This window comes from Leiobunum rupestre, chromosome 8 (genome assembly GCF_980474605.1).
Source record: "Leiobunum rupestre chromosome 8, qqLeiRupe1.1.hap1, whole genome shotgun sequence".
Classification (NCBI taxonomy): Eukaryota; Metazoa; Arthropoda; class Arachnida; order Opiliones; family Sclerosomatidae; genus Leiobunum; species Leiobunum rupestre.
The window spans coordinates 25,121,857-25,142,681 of NC_143391.1; the positions used below are offsets into that span (position 1 = coordinate 25,121,857).

At 41.3% G+C, this 20,825-nt stretch overlaps 1 protein-coding gene across 1 annotated transcript; it reads left to right on the forward strand.

Annotated features, from left to right (window-relative positions):
• The first annotated feature begins 1,705 nt into the window (after positions 1–1,705).
• On the forward strand, positions 1,706–20,564 carry LOC149932871 (uncharacterized). Its single transcript, XM_090157195.1, has 7 exons — positions 1,706–2,268; positions 7,088–7,388; positions 7,464–7,609; positions 7,679–7,799; positions 8,098–8,267; positions 18,775–18,940; positions 20,371–20,564. The coding sequence occupies exons 1-7, from the start codon at positions 2,065–2,067 to the stop codon at positions 20,562–20,564; spliced, it is 1,302 nt and encodes a 433-aa protein (XP_090013321.1). The 5' UTR covers positions 1,706–2,064.
• The last annotated feature ends 261 nt before the right edge of the window (positions 20,565–20,825 follow it).

Here is a 20,825-nt window from a genome sequence, read left to right on the forward strand (position 1 = left end):
TAATTAAATAACTTTTTGAAGTTTAAAAAATAAAATTTGTAGGATTAACTAATTTTCGAGGGTTAAAAGTTCCAACTAGAAACTTGGAATCTGGCCACAAATAAACGTTTTTAGTTTCTATCAAAGGTGTAAATTTGGTTTTAATTATTGTTGCATTTAATCGAAAGGCGTGTTTGGCAGTTGGCCGAAAATCGAGGCATCTAGTTGCGCGTGGAACGATATCTTTTTGTCGGGATTTGTTTCTCGTTACTCATACCCTAAGTAACATTATAGTTTAAGTACGAATTTTCGGAGGGCTCCGACATTCGTACAAATCCCGGACACTCTAAAGAAAAATGATTTTAGAAATTTTGAAATCTGAGCGAAAATCAGCCTACTGATTACGGATTTTCGTAAAACAATCGGTGATTACCATGTGATTAGATTACTCACAATTTTTCGGTGATTAGTTTAAGTGAATTCCCATGATTACACATGATTACTTAAGTGACTAACCAATGACAACATAAATTAGCAGTTGACTAAGGACTGACAACTTTCAACTCTCCATGAGTTGGTATAGTCTTTGGAAGTGCACGAGAAACTGTCCCCGCCTGATTATCATTAACCGAAATCCTTCAATGCCATACTTACGTTGGTTAAGTTACTCGTACGAACACTTATCACGAGTGTATAATCTGGGAAATATTCACGTTCTTAAAGAACTATTAAATTGGATAAATTACCGTATTCGGGATAAGGAAAAAGTTTAGTCAGATAATGAAAATATTTTTCGAGTGTTGTTGTATACGTTAAGAATATATAACACTCAGTCCTTCTTGAGAGGATGGATAAAGACTCGCCACGCAGTCCTCGTGCCTTTAATTAAACCGCAATTAATTGATAACTAATGAGTACGTGATCAACCATGGTCGCAATTTAAAATGATTCGTCTTCCGGGACGTCCGAATCTTTTTGCGCAATCCAATCTTCCATCTCTCTCCTCGCTCATTTAAAAAGATCCCCCCCCCTTCGCCGATTCCTCACCCCCCTACCCCGGTTCGTAACGCGCGCTGCGTATCAATAAGAACATTGTAGAGAGACTGGCATACGAAAAAAGAATTAAAAAAGCATCGGAATAAAGAGAGACTTGGAGGGGGGGTGGTAATAGTAGCATCGAAATGTGGGAAGGCAAATTGCGATATACGTAAGAGAGAGGAAAAAAAATCGCTTTTAAAGCGATGGCGTTTTTTAATCCACGTGGTGGGGAGGCAGGTCCCCCCGTTTGATTCCGAATCCGCACCACGGGCCGGGTCAGACCTATAGCGACGAATTTTTAGGGAGCCCGAGGGAGTAGGGTGGGGCCATTGGCGGTGCCAATCACCTGCCTCTAAAGAAAGAGAGAGAGACTGGGTCGTATCGTGGAAGATGGACCCAGAGGCTGGTCGCCGAGATACCCGCAGCGTTCTCCCAGCAGCGGAAAAAAGATCGCCGTAGTTCGCCACTTTCGGCTTTCGTTCCTCGAGCCGCCGGAGTCAGCCGCGATTTGACGCTTTTCCGAGAGGAGAGCAGCCGGTTACTAATCCTCCACGACGAACAGGTTCATCTGGCTCTCTCACTCGAAGATTTACCCCGGGCTCAACGGTAACGCGACTCCGACGCCAGATCACCGAAGGGGTCAACGCGTTTCGCCGGAATCAATAGATCAATTCGAACTTACGATCAAATTATTTAATTTTCACCTAATATATAAAATTAACCACGTTTAAAATGAGCCATCGCGATTATTTCGACCATGTCCGAGACGTCGTGGTCCGAGTTTTATGAAATGACACGCGTCTCGTCGTTTGTCAGGACGTTCATTCAGTTCGGGACAGTTAGCTCTCCGTTGACCAATTTGACAAACGAAATAACTTGATCTCAATACGAACGATTGAAAAAGATCGGCCGAAGTATACCAAAGGATTATAATTTGTTCGCTGGATCCCTCTTAAGCGCGTGAAGGAAGATTTAATGCGTTTCTTGGAGAGGAGAAAAAAAAAACGTGAATTATTTTCGCGAAAGATCGATTGAATCGCGAGCGCGATGGAAACTTGCGTTTTGATTCCGTCGGAATTCAGTCTAGTCCTGATCCCGTCGACGACGGACGCCAACGCCAATCGCCTCTACGAGATGGGCGTGCGCATCTGGAGCAACCAGACCATCGCCAAAGGACGAAGATTTTCACCCTTCCAGGGCACCATCCGACTCGACAGGCTCGAAGTCTACAGTCTCCTCGATGACAACGACGTAAGTTGACTCGTCGCTGTCATTTTCAGTGTCGGATAAGATCTTTAAAAGCCCTATAACGCTCGAATACAAATATCTAATTAATTTATACGTAACAATGTATTATAAGTTAATTGGAATCAAAGTGTATCTTATAGGCGTAATGAAATATATGGTCTTAATACGGGGTCACATTGGGGTCATTGGATGTTTTGAATAACTTTATTTCACGGTGATACAGTGCAAATTAATTTGGGGTGTAACGTTTAATAGATAAACTTACATTTCACGCGTAATCATATATGGTCTCCCGCAGTTTTTAGTTATAAATTTCCCTCTCCCGTTTTTGCGTGTCATTCGTGTATAGGCGAGAGGCCTGATTCGAGCTTATTATTTTAACGATTACGCCTAAATTGGCGTCGATTAGGTAATTAAATTTTAACGAGTATTTAATCCTCTTTATGGATAACTAACCCCAGATATAATAATAACACGAATCTGACGAATTCTCGGTAAATAGCGATAGTGAGGCCGCTAAGAAACCTATCATTAGCGGTTGAGACTTGGCGTTTCCCGAAAAAAGGACGCGAAAAAACCCCAGCGATTCTCGTATTTAGGGGCCTTCCATCCTCTCTCGATAACCCCTAGCACGCATCCCGATCGCCTCTTTTAATCAAAAACCTGGAAAGACATCGCGTGTGTTTCAAACTCTGGGTACAAAGATATAAAAGACTTTTATTTCTCCGTCTGTCAGAGCGCGCGGACTTTGTCGGTGTATTTGGAGCGGGCCGCCTCGACCATCTGTCCGGCGCGCCAAGGAATTCATCTTTCTCGCGATAAAGAATACGTCCCACAGACGCGCGGTATCGACGCTAGCGGTAACTATACTTTATTAGCTTTTCATTAAAGCTGTTACGAAATATATAACGACAGATAGAGAATATATACCGCGAACATCCGCCGCGATGACCCCTACAGTGTTAGGACCAACTAACAGTTACGTCGATGGCGGGGTCGGGGTACCGACTATACGCCGTAACACTCGCCACCCACTATGACCCAACCATTATCTAATCCTTGGCGGAAACTTATAAGCGAGAAAAAGAAATATTTGAAAAAAAAAGCAATGTTCCATCAAAAGGTGTTGATTGTGACACGAGGGATGTCTGCTATAGTTTTCTTTCGGCCGAAGCCAGATGGCTCGCGTTCGATCCACGCATTTATTAAAAGTCGAAGGACTTTTTTTTATTTTCTGGGAAATATTGTCATTATAATATTTCCATAATAGATTCTTCCGTGAAATATCGTAATGGACTTAAAGACGACCCAGTTTATTCCCATATTTCGTCTTTCTCGGTGGCGAAATATTCCATACTCGTCGCGATTGAAATTGTCGGGTTTTTTCCCTTCGATCTGTTTATGAATTACTTGGGGAGTGGTGCCTAACTTAATTACAGGGATATATTTACTGTTAATTCCCACTCGGGACTCTCAGTATATGAAATTAATGATCGACGAAATGGACCTCAGTTTCTATTGACATTTTGGCCGGATGACAAAATCAGCGGCGAGATTAATAATATATTGCGAAACATATATTAAATCTTCGATTTACGCGCTATTTTTCGTTTTCCCCATACGCAAAAATCTCAATCACGATCGACGCTTATAACTAAGCGCTTATCGACGGATTTTATTGCCAAAAACTCTTTATTTTCAATATATATCTATATTTCCACCTACATTGAAGTACGAGTAGCTGGATAATTTTAAATACCTCTTATTAAATTCCCCGAAATTTATCGTTTTCAAAAATTATCTTTTTAGAAATTATAAAAAAATACTTAGATACTTTATGAGCTGTATTGCCTTTAAAGTGTTTAATAATTATTTTTATTGAAAGTCAGAAGCTTAGGAACAAAGGGGCAATTGCCCCTCCAACGTTTTGTCGGTTAACTTTAAATTGACTTAAAGGTATTAAAGGCTTAATGCAGCCAAAAAAATTAACCGCGGATGAGAAAATTTAAAACTTTTATGACTGGCGCTACGCTCTTAGTTTTCAATAAATAATTAAATATTGCTTTTGTATTAATTATTTTTGAAGTTTGTTCAATTCTGTTCTACATATTAAGTTAATTTTCCAGGGTAAAAATATTCTGGCCATTATTTGCTTTCAAATAAAGGTTTCATCCTGAACCCAGGATTAGAGTTGTCTTGCCCACTCCAAGTGATTTTAAGGGGTTTAAATAGATCATAATTAAGCTATTTTAAACAATATATTTGTACTCAAGGTATTATATAACAAATACTATCACCAAAACCTATGATAAAGGTATATAGTTAAATCAATAACCCGTGACCCTACGTCACTATTTTTTCGTATAGTTAAATTAAACTTCGCCTAAAAAGACAGCCATGACCAAAGATTATAGAGTTTGTCTATAGAAACAACGAAGAAATATCTTTAGAATAATCTTATTTTTTCTCGGAAAAGTCCGTAAAAGATATTACTGTCTTTCCACGTTTAACTACAATTATACACTAATTGACTATCATTATATCGTACCGCGATATCCTTTAGACGATGTCCAAAATATCTTTTAAAAATATCGTAAAATATAATCATCGTTACTCCTAATTATTCCAACTATCGGTCTGGGTAATTTCGTTGTCTTCGGACAAAGTATATCCGCGCGCTCGATTAGCTAATAAGGAGACATCGCAGGCTCTTCCATCCGAGGAGGATGCGAGTGTCTCATCTCCCCCTCCTATACAGAAAAAGTCACTGTTTTGTATTTGACTGTCGGAGCGGAACAGTGCCGAACGTTTGGCCCATCATTCGATCGCGCGTGCAACAGCCACGAAGAGAAAAAATAACAAGGTGAACCATTCGATCTCGTCGGGTTTCCGCGAAACGCCACTAATAAGAACATTGCTTAAATCCGCGTGTGTCCGCGGAGATGCTCCAGGTGTAATTCTTGTCGGAGAGTGCCACACTGTGTTATTAGCGAGTTCTCTATCTGCTCCGAGCAGCTTCTACGTTTCGTCGTATCACCTGTCTCCCCTGGCAACCTCCGAGAGCGGTGAAAGTAAAAAACTAAAATATAGATCTTTTTTTATTCCATGGTTGCTTTGAGTAGTCGCTTTTTTATGATCTTTTGATGTACTGCAGCGCGGTTTTTTTATTTCGAGAGAGGATATATACGAGCTTCTTGGACGCTACTCCACCCACCCTCTTCACCTTTCTCATTTTTTTACCTACACTTTTCCGCTTAAGAAATAGCGAAGGGAATGTAAGAGGTTACCGCGGTAGTACCTTATGTCTGAGGGTGGTGCTTTTTATATTCATTTTGCTTTCTTATTCGTAGACATGGAAATATTAGGTTTCTACATAAGGCCTACTGTATGTTTATACACTGAAGAGCGAAATACACTTCTGGTCTTTAATTGTGTCGTGTTTTCGTCAGAAATTTTATTTGTAACATACATTAGTAAATTAAGTAAGAAAATTATTCGCTTCGCCAGGACGACAGTGGCGTCACCAGGATTTCAAAACTGGTGGCGCTTAAGCCCTTAGCACTGGTCAGGGGCGTCCTATAGTGAGTGATATGGGGGAGGGGGGGAGCTCCCAAAAAGGTTTTTAAAGTTGAAATATTGAGGCCGACTATGAAAAATTAAATTTTTGGTGCCCATTTTTAAGTTCGAAGAAAACTTTTCGACAAGTGAATTGGAAAAATTGGGAATTTTAGGTGGCGCTTCTCGGAAATTTTAGGTGGCGCTTCAGAAATTTGACAGGTGGCTCAAGCGCCGCCTAAAACACCCTAGCGACGCCACTGCAGGACGAAAAGGTTTTTTTTTCCAATTTTACACTAACTGCCCCTTACACCGTACACGATTAGTTATTAGTACAGTTTCGGTGAATTTGAAACGTTGGTTGTTACACTTTTCACTGCTGTTTGATGGTAGAGGCAATCACCAATTCGGTGTAAACAGAAATAAATTGAATTGTACCCTGATGTACAAATTGTGTTGGCTAATGCAACAAAATAACACTTTAACAAGAGCCTTTAGATTACACTCTGGTGTACGCTCTCTTTGCTTGATTCCCCAGAAAAGCAAATGCAATTCTAGACACGATCCCCAAGTATAAGACACAATCCGCCTGAACAATTTAAATTCGCAAATCAGTGAAATTAATGTTTAATACACTAATATGTAACTTTTTAAGATAATGTATTGGCATGCTCCAAGATAATAGCTAAAAATACCGGGTTTTAGATGGTCGCCTGACTTTTTGACGGCTACCAACACGGAGATCTCTATGGTTAGCAATTTCACGTGGTTAATTTTTTTTATATTATCTATTCACGAAAAGAAATGAAAATCTTATGGGGTCGGTAGAATAAAATCATAGGGGTCAGAGAACCTTACTTCGCTTACTTTTTGCATTAAGAGCAATGGTACAAAGTTTGGTCAATCAGCTAGGAATATACGCCCAAGTCATCTAGCGACTGTTAATGCCATTAATTCAGGTGGCCGGTTTATACCGCGTAGGATGGTGGTGGTCAGCCCTTCATGCCACGCGAGCCAACAGCACCCTACACTCACTATTATCCTTGAGCTCAACGTGTCTTTATATAAAGATGACTTGGGCCTAAATGCCTAGCTGATTAGTATATCTATTTTCTCTATAATTTTTGTCGCCTACTCATTCCGATAAAGGCCTAATTACCGTGCTCAAATAAAAATTGTTGGTACTTTATTAATTTTTAATTAGTTTAATATTATGTTTTAGTTGACTTTATAAAAATTTTAATATGTAGATTTTTGTTTCCGTTAGCTCCGTCACAGATTTGGTTGTTACGAGGAAATTCAGGAAGTGGAGGATCAGAAAGTTCGCCATTGTAATTGGATCCGATTTTTGCGTTTCGTCACTTCTCCCCTCTCGCTGGACGTCAACATGGTGGCGGTTCGAGGCCTGGACGGCGACATCTTCTACGAAACGACCAGGACGGTAGAGCCCAACACCGAAATGGTTGTCTTCTATGGGGACGTCTCCGCTGACAGGCTCTCGCCTCTCACCTCCACACCAGTCTCTAGTCGCTATGTTAATGTCACTTTATGGCGCCAAAGAATCGAAGGTACGTCAACGGACGCGTCACTCTGTCATCCGTCATTTCGCCCTTCTAACCCGCATCTCTTATACTAATTCGCAGACAGTCCTCTGGATTTGTCCATGTCTCTGGTCAGTACCCCACCAAACAAGTCACTGAGGTCGTCCACCGACTCGGCGTGGACGTCGACCTCAACTAGCGGTGGCGGGCCCAAAATCAACAGCAGGTTTATGCCTGTGGACAGGAGTGTAAGTACCCCTCGGCACTCTGTACCAAATCTCGATTGCTCCACGTAATTCCTCCATTACCAAACGCAGACGCTGTCTCAAGCGGAACCCCGCAAGAAGGCCAGGGAACGTACGCTGCTGCCATGCTCTTATTGCGGCAAAGCTTTCGACAGACCATCTCTTCTACGACGCCACATGAGAACCCATACAGGTACCTATCATTTACCCAGTATTCACTCCGTACATCCATATAGTCCCGGGTCAATATTCTAAACAGCCATTTAACCTCCCCTTTAGTATACGTATTCAAAATGAATAAAGCTATTCCTAGGAATAGACTCTTCTTGGACCCTAGAATTAAGACGTTTTTAATCGTTTAAAATGATAATGTTTCGAAATTAATGGACGCAAAACGATACAAAGTATAGTTCTTTCATTAAGAACCACGCTAAAGAAAAACTCGTTTATTTCGCGTCACAATTGATAATTGAGGTTTTCTTTCGTTTTAGGGGAAAAACCTCACGTTTGCGACGTCTGCGGGAAAGGGTTCAGCACCTCCAGCTCGCTCAACACCCACCGGCGAATCCATTCGGGCGAGAAGCCGCATCAGTGCCCCGTTTGCGGGAAGCGATTTACGGCCAGCTCCAATCTCTACTACCATCGAATGACGCACAATAAGGTAACGTCACTTGCTTTTTTCCGGGCGGCCTCACTCTCAGCGCGCACCCCGCGTCCCTTTTCAATTTCTGCCACTTATGTCATTATTAGCGTCGTGGCCCGCCGACCGTTGAAGCGCGTTCCTCTCGCCGCGATCCGAAATAGCCCCCCTATTCTCCGAAAGCGTCGCTCCGTATCAACACGCGGACGATTACACGACGGGGCGGACGCGCTGAAACGTTTAATAGTTCACGCCATTCTTCGTAGAATCACCCGATTAATTTCGGACATTGTGTAAACGGCGCGTGGGAGGATGATTATACGCCTGCTGAAAAAAAAGGAGTCTTTTTTGCGTGTGTTTGCGTAATTTAAGGACAATTTTGACGTTTTATTTGGATAGGGGCCGTCATAAAGGGAAAAACTCATTTTCAATGTATGTGTATTTCGGATGAATTTCGGAGGACTATCATTATAAGTTTTATAAATCTCTTGGGCGGAAATAATTAATAAATCAGTCTTGGATTAACAAATAGGTTGATTAGGCTTAGGTCTTGGGGTCCGGAATTCGCTAAAAGGTAGAAGGGGCTAATAAATCCCAAGCCTAAAGTCCCATTTTCAATCACGATTTTACCGAACAAAAATCACGCTTTTGCGTCAAAACCAATCGGGAGAAGCTTCTCTATCGGCTTTTTTGTCACGAGAAGCAGATATCTAAATGGATTTGATATAGGCTTTTTTTGAAATAAAAGTGCGTCAAAAAAGCAAAAGCGAAAAGCCTGAAATTTATCGTAATTGAAAACGGGGCTTTAGGGCCCGAGTAGAGGGACTCAAGAAGATACTATAGGAAGCGAGGTCGGAATGGCCCTAACACATATGAAGGTTAGGGGTTCGGATAGAGGGGGCTTTAGGAAGAAGGGACCCTTGGTGTAGTTAATCCTTATCTAATAACTCTGAAAATGGTACAAAATGTTTGATGAACCATGAACTAAATACGTTAATTAGACCATCCAGGGGTTAGTCACCAATGTGGTCAATAATGTAGTGTATTAAATTTGCCCGGTAACCCAGTCTGCTTCATAAAAAAAAATTAGTTTAGTCGTTAAGAAAGGTTTTATTATTTCTAAAATATTAGGTCTCCTACAAGCTTTACTTTGAAGCCTTAGCCAATTTGAAGCAAAGCCTAGACTAGCGGGTGTTTCTGGCCAGTGCCCGCTTACTGGATAACCGACTCCAATTCCCAATAAATTAAATTAAATTACTGAAATAGATAAAATGTATCCCATTAAGAGCGACTCCGAGACTCTTAATTCCACTCCAGCAAAACCCATAAAGAGGTTCTTTTTGGGGGGCATTGGTTACGATTTCTATCCCACTTAGGACGTGACTGTACTCGGGAGTCGTTTGACGCGAAGAACTATTAAAATAGGACCATTGATTTTTGTTAGCTTTTATAGGTTTTAAAATGGCCATAACCACGATGGGTTCGCGGATAAAATAGCGTTGAACCCCGCGGGGTTCGACCGCGAATGGACCGATACGCGGTCGAGAGTCATTGAAAACACCGTAATAAGGATCAACGCCGAATAAACGACCCCTAAAAAAATTATTTCCTAATCTGATAGTTCGCCGAAAGGCGGCGGAACGGTAAAGTCCGGACCGTCACCTTCTCTTTGACCCGAGTGTTCCTCGATAATCCTCGACTGGGGACTCGCGAGACGAAACCTTAAAAAAACCGGCCAGTTGAAAAACTTGGAGAAGGTAATCTTAGTAAATCACTTTAATGCCCTTTCGCGCCACCCGTTTGGCGGGTGGCATTCTTCCTCCTTACCGATAATAAAAAGCTGCCGGACTCTATTGTGGCGCCTTCAATGGAGCTTTAACCGAAAACCTCGCTAATAAATAACGCGTCCCCTCGTTACGGGTACAACAAGACGCGCCGCTTTTTTAGGGGGAAGGTTTTAGAGGATAAGACGGCGAGGTGATAAAACAAAACCGACTCGAAAGAGAAATAGTCGGCTTTAACGCGTCATCGATAATCTGTTATGACTAGGAAGAATGTCCCGTGACACGAAAAATAGAAATTCCAGAAGTTCTCTTCTCCAATAATTCCAACCTCGCAATAATGGCCTCTCATAAATCAGGAGATCGCGGCTCTTTCATATTTTCCACTATTTCAACGCTCGGATTTAGGCGAAAAGTTTGTCTTCGAGCTTGTCAAGTTGTTGAGGAAAATAAAAATCGCTATAATATTTCGGACGCTGATCTCCGTTTTATAGAGCTAAATCTGGCCTAGTGTCAATTCTGAAAAATGGGTTTCTTAACATTACGCGGGTTTGCTTTCTTCTCGCGCTCGGTGCACGAGCGGCTTCTAAATGATATCGTCAAAGAATCCGAGATAACAATATCAGATATAGCGATATCCGTAGAAGAGACGCCGCCTTTCTTCAAAAAAGCCTTCGGGGCCTGAAGAAACCTTTTTCTCGGTGGAATATATCTTAAAATATCCCTTTTTGGCCACTCCCCGAATTTCTCTATTGACTTATACGGAATAGTCAAGGTCTAAATGGAATACGTCAAAGCGATTGTACGTCTAATAGCTTCAACGTTTTAAAAGTCGATTCCGAAATGTTCGCTTTCTTCACTGTTATTTTTCCGACAATTGGGAGGTTTAGGTGGTGCTAGTGGAAGGCGAAATTGAGAAGCGCTGGCCGAGGTGAAAGTTATCTATTCTTACGTCGGCCTTCATTGTCTATTTTACGTAACAGTAGTTACGAAATGGAGGCGAGCCCCTCTCCTTTTTCCCACGAACTTTGCCTGAGGGGTCTCATCCAGGGGTCCCTCCAAAAGGGGTCGTAAAAGCTACCAGAGATTCTTTCTTACGTAGAAGGTCAGTTTCTCGCCCATCACTCGAAATGGCCTCACTCACTCTCTCCGCCGAGAAAATGCCAGAAAGAGAGCGAAAGTTTTTAATCTCTTTACGACTTTGTACTTTTTAACAGTTGGAAACGCGTTCTGGTCTTTTGTTGAATCTCGCAAAAAGCAAAAGTTGGAAGAATTATCGCCGTTTTTCGTTTTGTTATTTCCAATGCTCGAACGGCAAGAACAATGTCGGCCCGTTATTTATAGCCCGCCGTTTTGAAATTTTCTCCCGAAAGAAGCGAACTTTCTCGCTTTTTAGCATACAAATTCTTTTAAATGAAATCGTAAATATATATATCGGCTTTGTCCGTGAAAGAGACCAAACACACACATTCGTTAATAGTTTACGTCGATTACGTCGGTGTAAACTCGTATTCAAATTGTGGTTTGACTGGCTTTAAGTATTTCTTAAATTCAAAGATACATATTGCTAAAACACCCAAATTTTTAAATTCCATCAGAATGAATTCAGGTTCTAAGAATACGTTTAGCCAAACATTATAAGCGCCATCTTCGCGTAGTTTGACGCGAAAGTTCTCCCGCTTTCGATTTTTTTTTGGCACTTTTTCACATAATTTAATACTCCAATATTCTTAGGTACCTGAATTTATTCTGATGGATTTTAAAAATTGCGGGTTCCGGATTTGGGTGTTTTAGCAATATATCGTATTATCTTTTGAAATTACAAAGACGAAATATTAAGTCTTTGACGAGCCTAGCCGTGCTTTTGCCTAAACGGCGTATTGAGTCGTCGTGTACAAAACGGTCAACTAAAGTACTGCCGAGAGCTCTGCTATAAGCTACAGCGGTAAAAGATAGAAAATAATATCCAAAATCTAATATTTTCGGAGTTTGATTTTCACTTGGGTCCTTAATTTTGAATTTGGAGGCCACTTCTGTTGAATGAAATAGAGATATTTCAGCAAGTAGCTTTGCCTATACATGTCCGCCATTTTGCGCTGGGTTTTTTTCTATAGGAAAAAGCATTAGTTATACGTCTTCTAAAGCGGGACTGAAATTGCTCTATACATAGGCAGAAGCCAAGCCATGTCTATTGCAAACGGATACTTAGAAAATTAATAAAACGTCGATTTGAATTTATAAAATTAGTCAACTAATATCAACGATAGTCAACCATATATGGTTATATAATAAAAATAATATATTATTTATATTTCGTTATTACCCGCGATGGAATCCATTACACGGAATCGATTCTTTTAACGCGCGCGTGAACGATGTCGGGGTGAGAGAACTGCGCGCGGGTAAACGCTCTGGAGGAAGGGGGAAAATGGGAATTCGATTAAAGAGTTCTCTCCGATAGTTTGACGAATTATTAGAGTCCGATTTTATCTTGATCGCGGCCGCCGCGCGCACCAAAATAATTTGAATAGCCTCCAGCGGCTCCTCACAATGTATAAACTGTACTCTTCTTCCTTGGCGGATATCTCGTTTCCATCTTTCGCGACCATCCATCTCTTCCCTCCCCTGGCATCCCTCTTCTTTATCCTTTCAGAAGCGAGTACTTCTTTGGCGCGGACAGACCTCTCGATCCTTTTTCAAATTTATTTACAGGGAAGAAAATAACATTAGAATAACGTGAAAGAAGAAGGGCTGAATTAGTTGGAAACGGGCGGGCGGCCGCTTTTTGGGATGTCAAATTAATAGTTGGCGACGTTTGGAAAGTTCATTTGCCCCCGATGGCACGAAGTTGCCTCATAGTCGAAGGAAGTTCCGTAAGAGCTCCATTAGAATTTCGAACCCCAAAACCCGCTCGTATACCTTCGTCTACCATTTTCATTTATTTATAACTAGCAATTTATGAGTTTATAAAATTGTGAGTTTCGATTTTGGTCGGCCCTCTAATGTCAAGGCTGCGCGCGAGGGGTAAGACAATCTGCGAACTCGGTGTACACTGCCGTACCTTTGACAGTGTTAAATGGAACTCGCGAACTCTTGAAAAAATGTACCTTTAACAGTGCTAAATGCACGAACTCGGTGTACAGATTATCTGAGACTGTCTGGGTGTAGGGTGGCGGAGTGGTTAGCACTTTCGCCTCGCAGCAAGAGGAGCCGGGTTCGATCCCAATTTGTGGCACTGGGTGAAAACCAGGAACAACTCCTTCCGCGTTGAGTTTGCGAGTTCTCTCCCCACTGGTTAAGGGGTTTTCCCCCGATATATTCAGTTTCCCCTTCCATAAAAACTTGTTGGGGTTAACGGTAATAGTTAGTGTAGGGAACTGATGGCTCGCGTGGCATGAAGGACTTGTCGCCACTCTCCTACGCATTGTAATCCGGCCACCTGAATTAATGGCTTTAAAAGTCGCACATGATGACTTAGGCTTAAGGTGGTGCCTTGGGTATTAGCCTAGCTGATTATTGTTATTATTTATAAACCTTTGGTGCCCGGTATATACAGTTCTCATTTAGCATCCGACTAGGGCTCTAAAAATATCCAGCGACTAAGTGATATTCCGCGTGATTTTAGTCGTTGGAAATAGGTTCGTTAGGCATTACACTGTATGCATATCGTGTACAATGACATACATAAACATAGTGGATTAAATATACTAAATTAATAAAGAGAAAATGAAAAATAACGATGTTTAATTTGAGTTAAAAAGTGTTTAAATTGCAAAATGTTTACCCTGATATTAAAGCTAAAACTAACATTTTAAATATTTAACAACTTGAAAAGTACTAGCTAGAAGAGAACCAAGCCTATTAGTATTTTCGTTACCGGAACTCGCGAATATTTCGACTCGGGCATCTTTCAACTCCTTGGCGACGTATTTGTGTCCTCGAATATACCACAGCTATAAAAAGGAGTTTATCGGCAAATCCAATTTATTCCGTAAAACACCGGTAATCGACCCTTTTTTTCGATCAAGGGTGCCGCGTGAATCCACCGCGTGAAGGAAAATTCCCATATCTACGGAGAGCTGCCAGTACGTGCGATAATTAACTTAAAGACGGTTTTCTCCTTCGCATGCCGCGAAAAGAGCCGAAGCCACTTAAGAAGGAGATGAAAAAACGCGAATCGTGTGGTGAATTTGACCAAACCTATATATATTGGTCGGTGTTAAAACCTTTATACAACGAGTCGCTCGTTTTGCCTTCGGGTTGGGCGGAAAATTCAAAAACACTTTTTTTTCTTCTTACATTTTCAATTTAATATTTTGACGTTATTGGCGAAGTATAGAATCGCGTAGACCGCGCCGTATTCCCTCCTTCAATAACGCCGCAAACCGATCGCGACGATAGTAGCTCGCTTCGCTTACGAAGAAGCTCTATGTCCATATCGAAACGATGTTACTTTGGGCGTGGTATGACTACAGCTAATACTCCGAAGGAGGCCTTCCAGAAAATGCGTTACGAAGACTGCCCATTTACCGATTCTTATACAGTTTTGTTTACATATCCGTGGTACGCGCGATTAAATAGGAAATCGAAGGAATGCAATTAAGATTGTAATTTGTATTCGGTGTGCTGAGAAAGCGGGCTGACCTGGTCTTTAAACATTTAACGTTCTAGTCGAACCAAATTTAATGACCCAAAAGCAATTTCCAAATTAATTAATAATGTTTCAAAGCTTACACCTATACATTTTATAGCCAAAATTTCTATACTAGAAACCAACTTTACTGGTTACCATTGGGAAAGAGAAAACGACCTTCGTACTCTTAAGCTTTCGTTGATTCTCGCGCGGTCGAATGGGGTTTTATATCGTCCCTTATAGGTGTTGGAATTTGTTAACTATCATCAGTCATTTTATATATAGTTAATTAACTTTTTTAATTAATTAAAAAGTGTATGTGTAGCTTAAAAGATTGATAAGAGGGTTTCTATTGCCAAACTGAATAGTTGGAACCATTTTAAATTTAACCATATAGGCGAAATATTTCATACGGGTTTAAAACGTAACTAACATTGTAAGTGCGAACGAGTCTTCGTGATTAAATACAGTAATGTACTTTGGTGCTTTATTTCTCAGACGGCGAGAATGTTGATCTCTCGCGATACCAGTAACAGCCTTGTGAATAATTCGCCTCGCGTACGTATCAACCGCGGGTTTGAAATTCCTCCTACTTCTTTGTATATTAATGCTCTGGTCAATTTTCGGCGGCTGGATCCTAATATTGTCTCGTTTGTAAGCCCCGGGCTATTATACGTACGAGAGCTGCTCGGAATATCAAAATTACATTTTCCCCATCTTCCAAACTACGTATAATGGCCGTGTTACGACCGTCATCAACGTCTATTCGTTTGGGCAGCTTCACCCTGGGCATTGACGCCGTGCCCGGAAGCTAACTACCCGGGGGAAAGGATTTTTTCTAACTAATCTCCCCATATTGGAGTTTAATTTATTTCTAATTATGAAATGTTAAGTATGAAAAATAATATCTTTAAGTATATGTCACTAATCCTCCTCCTTCCAGTGGTTCGCGACGATCAAGACGTAGCTTATAAATAATAATTAAAAGCGCATTAATACGCCGTGACGGCGTGTTCGAATTATGACTGCCTCGGGCTCCCAATATCTCCGAGGAAAGTTTATTAATCAATATCCTGTTTCAATCGCGTTCTAAGATCTTAACAATAAATAAGAAAACTGGAATAGTGGCTATAGAATTAGAGAAATGACAAGAAAGAGAGCTGTTTACCGACCGAGATATCATATTTCACCGGATTTATCTTTTATACGAACACACACACCCTGGGGCGTCGTTTATTTTTGTGTTGGATAATATTATAGTTTCAAATTCGAGAATGTTGCTCTATTAGACATGTCAGTTTCCTTTTCCCTTTGGTACACCACCGAAATTTATTTTTGTTTATTATTGAGTTAAAAGACGATTCCTTATCAAAATGATGTTCAAATTTGAATCCAACTAGAATAACCATTTTGTTTGAATCACATACTTTTTATCAAATGGCAATAAAGTTACATTTCACGCAATGTAATTGAATGAATTATGACACATTTTGCATTTCAATTTCGATCAAAGTTGAATTTGGATCTGTTCAATTTTGTATAAAATTTTTGAAAAATATTTTCGTAAGCGATGCCATAATTCAACCTACCACGATATCAACTCGAAATGACATTCCAGATCCCCGTATAATTCCGCGATTTAACTTTTAATTACATTATTTCCCTTTCTGAAAGAAAATCGACGCTGGTAAATATTCCGAGTGAAATATGTCATGATGGCCAGCGGGTAAGGAGGTGACAATTACGTTCTTCTTAAGCATCGACGCGCGGCACCAAAAGACAAATACAAACGACGATTAAATCCGGAGCGCGACTCGGAGAAAGGAATAAGACACGGCCGACAAGAATGTTCTCTTTTAATCGCGTCGTCAGTTGGCCATCGGCGTCGCTGTCGTTCGCATCCGTCGGAAGGATGAGCCTGTTGGCACTAGCCTAACGGTCGCCATTGACGTGATTATAGGTTGAGCCTCGACGCGCGTCTCAGGCACTTCCTCGCCGCAGTCCTCAACTCGTTTGGCGACGCCACGCTTAATGAGGGACGACGCGCGTCCCGATGTCCGCTCGCTTTTAATTACCACCCGCAGCCCCTTCCACGGACATATTTTGAGAGAAATTAACGAAATTTCGCCCCGAACGATATAATTTGCCCATCTCTTCCATTTGTTACCTTCATTCATAGCCGTCACGTCCCCCCTACTAACGCGACACTTCACTCAAAGCGAGTTCTTTTTGGCCCCTGTCTGTAGTGGGTTTGGGGAAAGCGACCATCCCCCAATTTCTTTCCTCTCGTAGCCTTCGGGTATTGGAATAGTATACGGAACGGTAATGTTCCTGAGGGTGTAATGACGTCCCCCCCCTCATCCGCCTTTTTTTACAATATTTTAAAGATTCATTAATCCCAGCCTATCGCCGCCGTCTCGACGTCATTTAAACCGAATAAAGAATACGCGGGTCCCCCCCCCCCCCTTCCCGACGTTGCGTACGTAGGTATAGCTACTTGGCGCGGCGTATGATCTCTCCCTTGGGTGAAATGGCAGACTGCCGTCAGTTAATTACCGATGCAAGATGCGATAATATAGAAAGTCAAAAGAAAAGACCCGCGGTTGTTTCCTCTAATCGTTTCTGGTCTGTCATCTTCTTTCGGAAGGAAGAACCCGCTCTCCTCTGTCTGCCCTCTTCCTCCCGAAGTTCCTCCCGACCTTTTTTTACGTTTTTATTTCATTGATAACGATAGGAAGTTATTTTTTTATAGCCGATACCGACGGAGGGTTTTTTTTTCGGGGGATATGGTGTATGATGGCGATTGAGTTAATTATATATTTGCCCACGTTTAAGTCTCTTTTTTATGAATCGATTTTAAGGTTGGAATATCGCTTTTTTTACCATTTTGGGAGTAAGGGGTCGTTGAGCGATATTTGGTAATTTTGGGAATCTAGAAAATTAACGTTGTTTTAATTTAAATATTTTGGCATATAAAACAAAATATTTTTGTTATAAATTTATTTTCATAAATTACAATAAGAGAATTGAACAGAATAAATATAAATTGATATTAGTGCATCAGATAACAAAATATATCGTTCTATAAATTACTATTATTCTTATTAAGTGAGTGAAGTCCTTTGCAGAGATTATACGGTGCTGCTTCAGTTGGAATAGCAACTGAATTGTTTTTGGAATTTTTAAATATAGTTAAGGTATTATATGTTAAGAGAGTATATTTCAAAGTATAGTAATAGTGTAAATGGAATATTTACACAATCAATCAGATATATTTATTTCACCACGTACAATAGTTTGTTTAAAAAAGTAATCCCTAAAAGAGTAAAAGTTCGCCCTAATGTCTAGATATTTAACCAAAAAACAAGGTTCAAGAGAAATAAGACTAAACCATCGTGCCTTCATACACTAAAGAGAGAAATCTATTGCCTACTTTTCCGAATTTTTTTTTCTTTGATACTTGTATTTCTCTTAATGAATGAAGCGAATCAATGATTTTGAAGAAAAAAAAATCCTCACTCCCGTGTCGAGATTACATCAACAGAAACCCCCTCGACCCTCCCCCCTTTTCCTTGGTGCGCTATCATCTTCCATTGACGGCCTCGAGTTTATGAATCACGAAAGAACGCGTCTCTATCTGGAGGAAACGGGTCCTTGTGTTTTCTTTCGGGCGTAATGGATCAACCTTTTTCCGGTATTTGGGAAAAATACCGAAGCGCCGCTATCCGATGAAAAAGAAAATGCCAAAATTGTTAATTACCATCATCGGAGTTCCTTTTTTCGATTTTAGCGCAAACCTGATCGCGAACCATACCCGGACGCTCTTCGTTTCCCGCGGCGGAAAATGCGCCACCGTGTTCGCCCATGTCGAAATATTTAAAGTTGTCGTACGCCGGAAATTACAGTTAGCCGTTAACGATTTCTTAATGAGCACGGCCGCGCGACTCGAATAATTCTGCTTCGCGAGCGTCCCTTTTTATCATACAATCACGTTTGTCTTCTTCTTTTAATTGAAGAAAAATTATCTTTTTATGATCCCTCTCTCGTCCCATTCATTTCCTCCCTCGTCTTGGATGGCCCCTTCTGGCTGCGACGTCTCCTTCGCCGCCACCAGGAGAAGCCTCACAAGTGCGCGCTGTGCTCCAAGTCGTTTCCGACGCCCGGGGACCTGAAGAGCCACATGTACGTCCACAGCGGCACGTGGCCCTACAAATGCCACGTTTGCAGCCGAGGTTTCAGCAAGCAAACTAACCTCAGAAATCACCTCTTCCTGCACACTGGTACGTTTTTAATTACCCCGTCGCATCCTCCGACAACGAGACAATTGACTCGGAGGGTGATCTCCGGTTTCCGTTGATACAAGAGCTTCGAGTTTTTTCTTCGGCCCTCGAGCCATTTCTTTGTCTTTACACTCTCCTTGAGCAAATTAATTTGCCGATTTGACGAGCCCATTTTTATTGGGTGATTGTCCTCGCGAATGAAATACGCATTCGTTGAGGTTTGGTTTGGTCGCGTGGTAGTTTTCCATCCAACGTTTTGCCGCTGGTATTTAACACTTCCAACGCATGTGGGTCTTAACATTTCTGTTACTTGGTTAGAAGCTTCCTACATGCGCTTCCAACGCATGTGGGTCTTTACATTTCTGTTACTAGGTTAGAAGCTTCCTACAACGATTCCAACGCATGTTGGTCTTTAAATTTCTGTTACTAGGTTAGAAGCTTCCTACAACGCTTCCAACGCATGTTGGTCTTTAAATTTCTGTTACTTGGTTAGAAGCTTCCTACAACGCTTCCAACGCATGTTGGTCTTAACATTTCTGTTACTAGGTTAGAAGCTTCCTACAACGCTTCCAACGCATGTTGGTCTTTAAATTTCTGTTACTTGGTTAGAAGCTTCCTACAACGCTTCCAACGCATGTTGGTCTTAACATTTCTGTTACTAGGTTAGAAGCTTCCTACAACGCTTCCAACGCATGTGGGTCTTTACATTTCTGTTACTTGGTTAGAAGCTTCCTACATGCGCTTCCAACGCATGTGGGTCTTTACATTTCTGTTACTTGGTTAGAAGTTTCCTACAACGCTTCCAACGCATGTTGGTCTTTACATTTCTGTTACTTGGTTAGAAGCTTCCTACAACGCTTCCAACGCATGTTGGTCTTAACATTTCTGTTACTAGGTTAGAAGCTTCCTACAACGCTTGCAACGCATGTTGGTCTTTACATTTCTGTTACTTGGTTAGAAGCTTCCTACAACGCTTCCAACGCATGTTGGTCTTAACATTTCTGTTACTAGGTTAGAAGCTTCCTACAACGCTTCCAACGCATGTTGGTCTTAACATTTCTGTTACTAGGTTAGAAGCTTCCTACAACGCTTCCAACGCATGTGGGTCTTTACATTTCTGTTACTTGGTTAGAAGCTTCCTACAACGCTTCCAACGCATGTGGGTCTTTACATTTCTGTTACTTGGTTAGAAGCTTCCTACAACGCTTCCAACGCATGTGGGTCTTTACATTTCTGTTACTAGGTTAGAAGCTTCCTACAACGCTTCCAACGCATGTGGGTCTTTACATTTCTGTTACTTGGTTAGAAGCTTCCTACAACGCTTCCAACGCATGTGCCTCTTAACATTTCAGTTACGTAGTTATAAGCTTCTTACAAAGATGATTTTCTGTTGAGAATCAGCTTCTCACAAAAATGATTTTCTGATATAGAAACGCCGAAGGAGAAATGTCAGAGCTGCAAGAAAGAGTTCCCCGTTGGAAGTGGACTGGTCAATTTCGGTTTCTGCAAAGAGTGCGGCGACTATTACAAGAGACATCAGAGCATCTCCGTTTCGGCACCTTCCTCGCCGGACGCCTCTTCCGTGGGAACTCCCAGACTGTTCGAAGATTCGGTTGGTACGTGATCTCAAAGAAACCAAAATAGACACATTTCGCGTTCCGATTACGGTTACGGTGACGCTCGCGCGTTTTCTGCAAATGCACCTGAGGGTCCGAGGTCAACTTATCAAGATACATACGCCACCGCATCCGTTCAAATAACGAAAAAATCGAACTCTATTTTTGAAAAACAACGTTATTTGTAAAACTAGACCCGGATCATATCCGTCCTTATAAACGAACTCTCGAACATTTGATATACACTTCCAAAGATGGGATTGAATTCC

Coding starts and splice junctions, on each gene's coding strand:
- LOC149932871 (XM_090157195.1), top strand. CDS start 2,065: ATGGAAACTTGCGTTTTGATTCCGTCGGAATTCAGTCTAGTCCTGATC. Junction 7,389..7,463: donor ATGGCGCCAAAGAATCGAAG/GTACGTCAACGG, acceptor ACTAATTCGCAG/ACAGTCCTCTGGATTTGTCC. Junction 8,268..18,774: donor ATCGAATGACGCACAATAAG/GTAACGTCACTT, acceptor CGCCGCCACCAG/GAGAAGCCTCACAAGTGCGC.